The 12129-nt window shown below is 38.1% G+C and overlaps 1 protein-coding gene across 6 annotated transcripts in view; it reads left to right on the top strand.

Annotated features, from left to right (window-relative positions):
* The window catches only part of LOC133652231 (transducin-like enhancer protein 4), a 115864-nt gene that overhangs the window by 41147 nt on the left and 62588 nt on the right, over positions 1-12129 (top strand). For all 6 annotated transcript variants that reach the window (XM_062050747.1, XM_062050748.1, XM_062050746.1 and 3 more), the window contains exon 5: positions 5186-5248. In XM_062050747.1, coding sequence (XP_061906731.1) covers positions 5186-5248 — 63 coding nt within the window. The remainder of the gene's footprint in view (positions 1-5185; positions 5249-12129) is intronic.

Here is a 12129-nt window from a genome sequence, read left to right as displayed (position 1 = left end):
GGATGAAGCAGTTTTTATTGTGCAACTGTGCAGTCGGTCTTTGGAGTTTTGACGACAGGTACGGCGCCAGAGTCTGTTGAAAAAAAAAAGTGTTTCTCGCCTTCCTGTTGGTAATTTTTTCTTAATAATGAGCTGGCAGCAGCCAGCGTCATCTCAGAATGTCAATCAAGTGACGAAAGTGACGTCACAGTGAAGATTTATGATCTTTCATTTTTTTTGTAATGCCTGGCTGGGATCGACTGACACACCCTCCGTGATCGACCGGTAGCTCGCGATCGACGTAATGAGCACCCCTGCTCTAGGGTGACGTTTTGGTGAATTTACTGAAGAATTTGTGAAACTGAAATAGTACAACAAAAATGCCATTGTTAGGGAATAATACTAACACGGACAGTTGTAAACGTGTTAGCATATTAGCTTATGCTAACAATGCTAGCTTTATTACATCACGATAGCACGGGGGTCAGCAACCTGTGGCTCTAGAGCCACATGCGGCTCTTTAGCGGCGCCCTGGTGGCTCCATGGAGCTTTTTCAAAAATGTATAGAAATGGAAAAAAATGGGGTGGAAAATATATTTTTTGTTGTAACATGGTTTCTGTAGGAGGAAAAACACACACAAACCTTCCTAATTGTTAGAAAGCCCAATGTTTGATATGTTTGTGTTTATGCTTCACTGATGAGAGTATTTGGCGAGCGCCGTTTTGTCCTACTAATTTCAGTGGCCCTTGAACTCACCGTCGTGTGGACTGTGACTCAACAGTTTGTTTACATGTACAACTTCCTCCGACGCTGCCACAGAAAGACGTGTTTTATGCCACTCCTTTTTTTGTCTCATTTTGTCCACCAAACGTTTTATACTGTGCATGAATGCACACAGGTGAGCTTTGTTGATATAATTGACTTGTTATGGAGTGCTAATCAGGTATATTTACATCATTTGCTGAATTTCCCCCAGGGATCAATAAAGTACTTTCTATTCTATTCTATTCTATTCTATTCTATTCTATTCTATTCTATGTGTTGTCATTATTATAACACTTATATAAGTCTTAATTTTCTTTGCGGCTCCAGACAGATTACTTTTTTGTATTTTTGGTCCAATATGGCTCTTTCAACATTTTGGGTTGCCGACCCCTGCGATAGCACATACAAATACGCACAAAAACACTCCCACAGACATCACATATGAGACGGTTTAGTAAGTAAGAAGTCTTTTAGGTACATTGTAAAACTTACAAATGTTGCTTGGAGCGATGAATGAAAAATTCATACGAGTAGAGAACGCTATGGACGATTAGAAGACAGAACGGCACTTTTACTTTCGGTTCAAAACTTTAAACAGCAGGAATTCTCATTCACCCAGCAGCACCTGCAGAGAGGTAACCCGTGTAAAAGATGGCACCATAGTACAAACAATAACACACCATCTAAGTGTCTTTGCATGTATTTATTGAAAACTATTTGCATTATGGCCGTCAACGAAGTAACATCCATAAAGTAGCGGCACCATTTTATAAGCCGCAAGGTACAAAGCGTTGAAAGAAAAAAGCGGCTTACAGTCTGGAATTTACAATTTATAATGTGGCTCACATGCTTTAACAAGTGCTAAAATACTGCACCCTCCACCATAGCATAACGCTGCAAAGTAGGAGGTCCCCTCCTCTTTCTCTCCTTATTGCCGTCAGTACCAAAAAACGTTTAGGTTTTTACCCTGCTGTCCGAGTCACCACTGACAGGCTGTCGAGTGGAAGTTTTTTCTGTCATTTGACACACCGGGGTGATGTCTCCGCGGACAATATGACATGTGTTACAGATAGCCTCGCTCGGAGCGATGGGGCCCCTGCGGGGAGAGAGGGCGAGGTGAGCACTCAATTCACAGCGTCGTAGACGGTGTCTGACCGAAGGACGTTGTCAAGCACACGCTGGTCATCCTGACCCTGGAGAGCTGGGTTCCTAACAGGTGCAAACTTCGTCCCGAATCTGTCAAAGTGACCCCCTCACCACCTCAGAGGAAATGCGTCACAAGGGGCCAGATTTTGCTACATAAAATAACGTTAACACTTTTAAATAAAGGTCAAATGTATCAATTAAAATTATGTAAAATTTAAATTAAAATAAAGGTGCAAAAATAAGGAATACGTAAGAAATGCTAAATAAAGTGTTGCAAATTAGTGCAAAATGTGGAAATGTAAAAATAAAGAAACCTGAAAATAAGCATTTTCTGCAGGTTTAGTGCTCTAAAGGGTGAGCGCGGCTGACTAGGGTTCGTTTAAAAAAAAAAAAATCCCCAAAAACTGCCATACTGTCAAGGTGATTTTTCCTATTTTATCCACATTTTCTTCATTTTTACTTTGTCTTCTCACTCCATGCAAAAAAATCAACCGCGAGACAACAAGATGGCGCCACCAAACCTGATAGTTGATACTGTTACCTGATTGGCTGTTAGTGTGTCACTCCCACTGATCAGTGATTACTTCCTGCCTTTGTTCATTTTTTTATTGATACCGATTACATGTCTATTGCAAAGTGTTTACAATGTGTAATATTTATTGAAAATAAGATATGATTCATCTCTTTATGTGAATCGTAACTGACGTTACTATTTCTGAAGAGAACTGTTGTTTTTAGAAAACATTGATATAACTGTGCTACAAATTGGAAACAGGAAGTGAACATATACCGTATTTTTCGGACTATAAGGCGCACTTAAAATCCTTACATTTTCTCAAAACTCGACAGTGTGCCTTATAACCCGGTGCGCTTAATGTACAGCATAATTCTGTTTGTGCTTACCGACCTCGAAGCAATTTTGTTTGGTACATGGTGAAATTATAAGTGTGACCAGTAGATGGCAGTCACACATAAGAGATACGTGTAGACTGCAATATGATGGCAGTCACACATTAGAGATATGTGTAGACTGCAATATGACTCAAGTAAACAACACCAACATTTTTCACCCAAGGAACTTTAGTTATTAGAGCGTTCCGGCCTGACGGTTTTTCACGAGACACTTCCGGCGTTGTTATTGCACTAGTGAGCCACGGATGAGGAGATGCTGCTCCGTTATTGATTTAAGTAAAGTCTAAATGTCATTAAAACAGTTGGCTTCATCTTTTGACACTTCTTCCACTACCGTCCTTGCACGCTACACCGCTACAACAAAGATGACGGAGAAAAGACGCTGCCGAAGGTGAGCCACCTTAATAAGACCGCTCACCAAACGGCGCATCCTGAAGCGACTGTCAGAAAGCGGCTTGAAGATTACCTGTAAAACATCATCTATGCAACATTTTGACCAAAGAACCACCATTACATGTTATGTAGACCACAAAGAAGTGTTTTACATGTAGAAAAAAAAATAAAACAATTAGAGATGTCCGATATTATGTAATATAATATCGGAAATTATTGGTATCGTTCTTTTTATTATGGGTATCGTTTTTTTATTTTTTATTAAATCAACATAAAAAACACAAAATACACTTACAATTAGTGCACCAACCCAAAAAACCTCCCTCCCCCATTTACACTCATTCACACAAAAGGGTTGTTTCTTTCTGTTATTAATATTCTGGTTCCTACATTATATATCAATATATATCAATACAGTCTGCAAGAGATACAGTCCATAAGCACACATGATAGTGCATGCTGCTGGTTCACTAATAGTACTAACTTTTAACAGTTAATTTTACTAATTTTCATTAATTACTAGTTTCTATGTAACTGTTTTTATATTGTTTTGCTTTCTTTTTTATTCAAGAAAATGTTTTTAATTTATTTATCTTATTTTGTTAATTTTTTTAAAAAGGACCTTATCTTCACCATACCTGGTTGTCCAAATTAGGCATAATAATGTGTTAATTCCACAACTGTATATATCAGTATTGGTTGATATCGGTATCGGTAATTAAGAGTTGGACAATATCGGATATCGGCAAAAAGCCATTATCGGACATCCCTAATAATAATATGACCCCTTTAATGCGCCTTGTAATCCGGTGCGCCTTTTGTATGAAAATAGACCTGAATAGACACGCTCATCGGCAGTGCGCCTTCTAATCCGGTGTGCCCTTTGGTCCGGAAAATATGGTATGTGTAAAAAAAAATGCTTTGAAGAGGAAAAGGGGTAGGATTAAATAATGTTTGCTTCTTCCTACTCCTTTTCGAGCATGTTGGAAAGCGAAATTGTAAAATATGTGATTTATCATGTTGAAACTGAGTTCATTATCGAAATAAACTTCAACCAGTACCAATATCTTGATATCGTATCGCCCAGCCCTAGTAAGAGTAAGTTTGTTTGTGTGAGAGATGTGTGTGTGTCTTTAGAAGAGTGTTTATTGTATGTCCATTTTGTGTTGATAAACAAACATTTCCATTAAGCAAGCAAATGTTCAAATCCTGTGTTGGTAATATTAAAACCTTGAAAATTATCTAAGGTACACTTGTTAGAAAATACATTACAGGCCAAAAGTTTGGACACACCTTCTCATTTCAATGCATTTTCTTTATTTTCATGAAAACCCTTTCAGGTGACTACCTCTTTAAGCTCATCGAGAGAATGCCAAGAGTGTGCAAAGCAGTAATCAGAGCAAAGGGTGGCTATTTTGAAAAACTCAAATAGAAAACATGTTTTCAGTTATTTCACTTTTTTTTGTTACGTACATAACTCCACACGTGTTCATTCATAGTTTTGATGCCTTCAGTGACAATCTACCATGTAAATAGTCATGACAATAAAGAAAACACATTAAAGGAGAAGGTGTGTCCAAACTTTTGGCCTGTACTGTATATATAAATTTACGTGCGATTATTAAATACAAGTGAACTACAAACAAAATTCCATAAATCGAGAAAAAATATTTTGATTGTTTGACAATACTAATTAAAACATACTTTTAGTATTTCTGTGTGTTTTTGCCAATGTTATTCTTACACTGACTGATACGTTTTCTTGGGAAAAAAAAATCCTTCTGCCCTCACTTTTAGCACCAGCCTTTTTACAACACAGCATAGATCACATCCTGATTGCACACCAACATGCCATTCTGATATTTATCACCATATATGACACGCTTTACTACGCTCAATTGCCAAGACGGGAGTTTCAGCGGGATGTGCGCCAATAGTGGTCGCCCTGCCAGTCGCTTGTGTTTACGTGCCCACTTCTCTGTCTTCCAGGCGGAGATTGTCAAGCGGCTGAACGCAATCTGCGCCCAAGTCATCCCCTTCCTCTCTCAAGAGGTGAGAAAGAAATGCCTGTCGCTGTGAGTTAAGGAGGGGGTGGGTGAAAGTGTAACGAGGGAGGAAAGAACGAGCGTGGCGCCAGGTGGATAGCGAGGCAGGCAGCATGGTCGCTAATGTACAGACACACACATTCTTGTATTTGTTACCTTCTTGAGACCTCAGAAAAATGCCAACCTCTTTAGGACCAACCTTTTCTAGATATTTAAAGATTTGTATTTACAACAATAATAATATACACATACTATGCAAATATAAAAAAGGTAAGCTTTTAGTAATTTTTTTTTTTGGGACGGCGTGGCGAAGTTGGTAGAGTGGCTGTGCCAGCAATCGGAGTGTTGCTGGTTACTGGGGTTCAACTCCCACCTTCTACCTTCCTAGTCACGTCCGTTGTGTCCTTGGGCAAGACACTTCACCCTTTGCCTCTGATGGCTGCTGGTTAGCGCCTTGCATGGCAGCTCCCGCCATCAGTGTGTGAATGTGTGTGTGAATGGGTAAATGTGGAAATACTGTCAAAGCGCTTTGAGTACCTTGAAGGTAGAAAAGCGCTATACAAGTATAACCCATTTATCATTTATTATCATTATTTTCAGTTATTTACCTCAAGTTATTACAGTATGTCTCTATATACATATTTATTTAATTTTTTAAAATTCATTTTAGCCAAAGGGGTCGCACTTCAATTTCTTACACACACTTATTACATATGTTGACCAGAGGGAGAGCACTTTTAAAACCGACACACAGTCAATTTGAAAAATCCCTCCTTTTTGGGACCACCCTATTTTTGATAGATTTCACCACCAGGGGTGCAAATGAGACATTCTCTAATAGATGCGATGGTTTTCCGTATTGGGACCATGATTTATGTCCTAACTTGTTCACACATCCTCGTATGGAATGTACTTTTCCTTGTTGATGTTTCAAGAAGGGTGGAAATACAAGAACACACACAAATACACACACACATACACATTCTTGTATTTGTCAACTTCTTGAGACCTCCAAAAAATGCCTACCTCTTTAGGACCACCCTTTCTAGATATATAAAGATTTTATTTACAACATTAATAATATATACATACTATGCAAATATAAAAAAGGTAAGCTTTTAGTTAATTCTCTTAGATGCAATGGTTTTCCGTATTGGGACCATGATTTCGGTCCTAACTTTTTCACCGGTCCCCATATGGAAGGTACTTTACCGTGTTGATGTCTCAAGAAGGGTAGAAATACAAGAACACACACACACAGAAACGGATTATCCTTGGTTTATCCCCCCTTCTCAGGATAGGCAGATATACTGTGAACCTATTAAATGTCTCCCACCAACATATGCAGGAAAGAGTGTGATTGGTGCTGCAAACGTGGACTGTGTTTTAATATTATGTTCACTGAAGAATGCTTCTCGTGTATGTGTGTGTTTAGCAGATAAATCCCTCCAATGGAGGAGTTGAAAGTGCCTGTGTGTGTGTTTGTGTGTTCGCGGAGGGGTGGGAACAGCAGAAAAGAGCGAATGTGTACTCCAGGACTCTCCTCCAGATTAGCCCTGGATTAGGAGGGTTTAGGGTGGATTAGAAATAATGGCATTAGACAGCGGTGCCACTGCTGCTTGCCGCACGGCCCTGAGTCCCGCAGAGGATGGAGGCAGCGAGAGGAAAAAAAGGCTTTTAGCTGTTTTGTTTTAATTCACAGCCATGCTTGAATGTGAAATGAAACACAATCACACTAGCACCGCTCTGTATAAGGAGCTTCTTTTGTTTTACATATGGCGTTTATGATATTGTTCTTTCATGTTGCTTGGAAAGTTGCTTTCTTTTTTTTCCCAAAATATGTATATTTTTATATAGCTTAGCTTCTTTTATTGTGACATAGTTTAATTGTGCCCGGACACCCACTGGCTGCAACAGTAGGTACATCTGTACACTGTAATGAGAACAAACACAAGAGCATTCTGCCTATACAAAGATTATAAAGCTCAGTTTGGATGTTTGTTCCGAATTAGGGTTGTACGGTATACCGGTACTAGTATAGTATCGCGGTACTAATGAATCAAAAACGGTACTATACTCTGTTTGAAAAGTATCGGTTCCCCATTTTTTTTTGGCATGACGGCGCGTCGTCACGTCATGACATTGCTGGTTTTACGAGCAGAGAAGCATATTCGGCAATACAAGCAGACAATGTGTAGACAGAAAAGGGAGAACGGACGCATTCAGAATCATTTCGTAATTCAGCACGATTGTTGATTCAAACAAATTCTCGCAATATATTATTTAGTATATGAATTATGATAAAACCTTTTTTCAAAACAAGTTACAAAATGTCCTCATGGCTGCTGATGCTAATATATGACGTTTACGCGCGTGGAAGCGTGCATCCATCCATCCATTTTCTGCAGATGGCCGAAAAAAACTTATTTTTAAAAATCAATTCTTGAAATTTTTTACCAGATTTCAAAATCCAGTAGTGTGTCGTCTGGGCCAGCAAGGCCTTCTTTGCTGGCTTAACATAACCAGAAATCATGGTCATAATTAAAGATAAAAACATTTTTTTATTTACTTTCCCTAAATATCTAAAAGTATTCATATTCTCTTCATGTCATAGTATGCTCCTTCCAGTGCTGTTGTTTTTAGGTTAGAGTTTGTATCCAATCAGAATTCACCCAGTTTATGTTGCCATGCTGTACGAAATCTGCCCGGAGCCTTCATAATCAACAATGCAGGTGTCCGTGCACTGTAAGTGAACGGGCACATACTTGATAGATAATTGCGATAGTCAATCAGATCACGAGTTGTTGTCAGTAAGGCCTTCTAGCTTGCCTCACGTTAAATGTGACATTTACGCGTCCTGTGATTGGATACTCACCGGGACTGTTAGCGGATTAATTTGAAAACACAGACAGTTACGAAAGCCAATCAGATCACAAGTTGTTGACAGTAGCCTATCTAGGTAACCTGATGTTAACAAAAGTGTGATTGGATACTCACTCGTCATTTCAAGGGAGTATCCATTCACAAGTTTCAATTTAGCAACTACATCTTGTGAGACTATATCGGCCAACCCCGCAAGCTATCTCAGCTGTTCTGGCGAGGAAATGGGGAAATGCCCACCATTTCCACTCGAATCAACCGACTACAAGCAGTACCACTGTCTTATACGGCGTCGAACGGGTGCTACAAATTGTGAGTTCAAATATTGTATTTCTTTATTTTTTCACGTTTAATACGTTTTTAGCAATTTTAATTTTGACCGTACCACATAAGATATGTTTTAATTGCTGATTTTTAGATGCGCCAGATTACACTGTTGAGGGGATTCAATGCGCAGTAGTGCGTAAATGTGTTTTTGAATAGTATTTCTCCAGCAATGGTCATGTGGTGACATAAATGATGGTATATTTTATTTTTTCTTAAATACAACTTGGTTGAAATAGTTTTAGTGTGTGTATATACTTTTTGAGCATATTAAAAAAATGGGACAAAAATATATATTTCCTTATGATGAAATTATGCACATGATTTTGCCATGACAGTGTCATATCATAAACAATAAGAGGATGCCCAGTGGTGTGCATTGTGGTTGTCTACAACCATGTATCCATAGAATAGTGTGTGTGTGTGTGTGGGGGGGAGATTAATTCTAAAGTAGCTGCAGTTTACAATGGTATTTCCCCTTCTCATGTAGCTAAATAACACACATAATGAAAACACATAATAGTCCATTTCAAGCACTAGAATGTGTGTGTGTATCCATCCATCCATTTTATACCGCTGGTCCATTTTTGGGGTCGCGGGGGGTGCTGGAGCCTATCGCAGCTGCATTCGGGTATATATATATATATATATATATATATATATATATATATATATATATATATATATATATATAAATACAGTATATTCCTCGCGCACTAATTGACTGAAAGAGCGTGCACTTTGCCGATGATGTCACGTTACCGATGGGAAAATGCATTTATAGACAATATGATTTGCCTGAGCGGCTAGGAGACACAGAGAGTAACAAGCAGTAGAAAATGGATTAGAAAGGACAGATTTTAAAAAACAATATTCAAATTAAAAAAAAAAAAAAAAAAAATACAATTCAACCAGGGGCTTCCCGCGGGCCGGATTTTGGACACTGGCGGGCCGGAACCGGCCCGCGGGCCGTAGTTTGGGGACCCCTGAGTTAAAGGAACACCTTTCTGGCAGTATAAATAGTAAACATTATGTTTCTCTGTATAGGTTTTACAGAACAATCATTATGTTACAACAGAGCAGTTATTTGTTGTCCATGGGGTATAATTTTTAATAATGATTTTCATCACATGTTATGTTTTGCACAGGTAGGTTAGGCGTTGCAGCTACACACATCTTTGTTTCCCACCTGATAAGCGCTTTCATCTCTGGCCTACTTTTAAATCTCCCACTCTCCATCTGGATCTTCCCTTCGCTCTCTTTGTACCCTCAGTAGGACTTTGTAGAGTTTGCTTCATCTTTGTTTATGTCTCTGTCTGGCTTTCTTCACGTTCAAGAGGTTTTTTTTGTAGTTGCTAGTTTCTTTCTCCCATAGCAAAAAGCTTCATTAATGGATGTAGTTTCTTACTTTTGGGACTCTTTTTACTTGATGTGAACTGGACCGAAATCCTCTTGCGCGGTTAGTTGTAGAAAATACAGAATACGTAGGGATGGGTAGCGTTTACATTTGAACCAATAGTACCAAATCGATACTTTAAAAATGGTGCTTAAATGGTGCCCCAACCGGTAATTAAAACATTGAAAACATATACAATTTTTTGTTAAAAAAAATACATATTTTCATTGAATTGTGTGACATTCAAGTTGAACAGGCTAGTAATGTAAATATTAAACTTCAGTTTTGTAAATTAAATGATTAAAATAAAATTCACAACAAATTTTCATAAATACCGGGTTCCAGTCCAGATAGGATTTCATGGGATTACTATTTGCCATTACCGTAATTTCCAGACTATAGAGTGCACCGGTATATAAGCCGCACCCACTAAATGCTAGAAGAAAAAAATATTTATTCCATATATTAGCCGCAGATATATATGTTGTGAAATGAGTTATTTACACAGAAAGATTTTGTAAATGTTTATTTACATATCTTTAATTGTTTCCAAACGGTGCCTATAACACTGCGGTAAAACGGCTGATCAAACAAAACAGAAGCCAACGTCATGGACCCACTAGCTGCGGAAGCTAGCTCTCCAATTAGCTAAACAGATTCAATAACTCCACGGTGACATTTTGGTGAATTTACTGAGGAGTTTGTGAAAATAAAAACAATACAAAAATAATTACATTTTAAGATAATAATACAAACACGGTAGTTGGAGCCAGGACTGGTGGAACATTGACGTGAGTTCGTAAAATATTATTTTCCCCAGTTTTCTTCTCATTTGTCAACTATTTATTTTGCAACCGTCTATTTTGGTGAAAAATTATGACGCGTATTGCTTTATGCTGACGTATTGGTCGGATGAACGCGACCCAATTGTTCAGACCGCAGTCCCATCGCATGCATATCGTATTTGTAGCCGCATACAAAAGAGGCCTCTGTCTGATTTGAAAAATTCTGACTTGTACTGTTCACATTGACATGAAAAGATCCGATACAAGTCACATAGGGGCAGAACAATCAAAATTGACCCACAGTGTGAACAAAGCCTTAGTGATGTGCCTTGTTTGAAAAATTAACATTTATTACAAATGTACTCGTTGCGATTCCGTTGTACCCCCGTGTGTAATTCCATGCAATGGCACCACAATGAAAGTGATTTTTTTTTTATCTACCCCTTGTTCATATTATTGTTCTCTTTTCCCATTATGTGTGCCTCTTTATACAAAATATTAAAAAATGTTTTTAAATATCACAACATGTGAGGTCCCAGAAGCACCGTTGTAAAAATTGCAAGTACAGGAAGTGACAAAGTCCGTAGGCATGCGTGGACCGATCGTGTCTTCCAGTACCGACCGTTTAGTGACATAGCTAACCCTCTCAATGATGCATTTATGTCTACTGTCATTTTCTGGTAGTTGTAGTAGGGCTGTTTTTAAAGTCTGAGATGGGCTTCCACTGGGACTTGCATATTGTACGACAAGAAGGTAAATCGAGTCTGGGGTGGTTATATAAGGTCAAAAAATATGCTTCAGTAAATGTTTTTTTCAGAAAGGAGCACTCTAAGCCCAGCAGGCACAAAACAATAAAACAATGTTTAGAACTTGTTGAGAACGATTAATCAATAATGATTTTTGACGTTGATTTGGCGGTTAAATTGTGGTCATTTCCCAACCAATATTCTACAACACAAATACAACATTCAAACAACATATTTGACGACGTTCAGTCAATGTCAGGTTGTGACGTTCTGATTCTGATTCTGATTTCACCTTTGAAATTTGGTCATTTTCAAACCAATATTCTACAACACAAATACAACATTGAAACAACATGCTGTTTGACGACATTCATTCAATGTCAGGTTGTGACGTTGATTTGATCGTTGAATTTTGGTCTATCCCAAACAATATTCTACAACATAAATACTACGATGAAACATGCATTTTGACAAAGTTTATTCCATGTCAGGTTGTGACGTTGATTTGACTATTAAAATTTCGTCATTTCCCAACCAATATTCTACAACACAAATACAATGTTGAAACAACATGCTTTTTGACGATGTTTATTCAATGTCAGGTTGTGATGTTGATTTGACCGTTGAATTTTGGTCATTTTCCAAACAATATTCTACAACATAAATACAACGTTGAAACAACATGCTTTTTGGAGACGTTTATTCAATGTCAGGTTGTGACGTTGATTTGACCATTGAAATTTGGTAATTTCCCAAA

This window comes from Entelurus aequoreus, linkage group LG06 (assembly GCF_033978785.1).
Source record: "Entelurus aequoreus isolate RoL-2023_Sb linkage group LG06, RoL_Eaeq_v1.1, whole genome shotgun sequence".
NCBI classification, from domain to species: Eukaryota; Metazoa; Chordata; class Actinopteri; order Syngnathiformes; family Syngnathidae; genus Entelurus; species Entelurus aequoreus.
The sequence above is the reverse complement of the archived record's forward strand: the minus strand, read 5'-3'. Positions and strand labels throughout refer to the sequence as shown.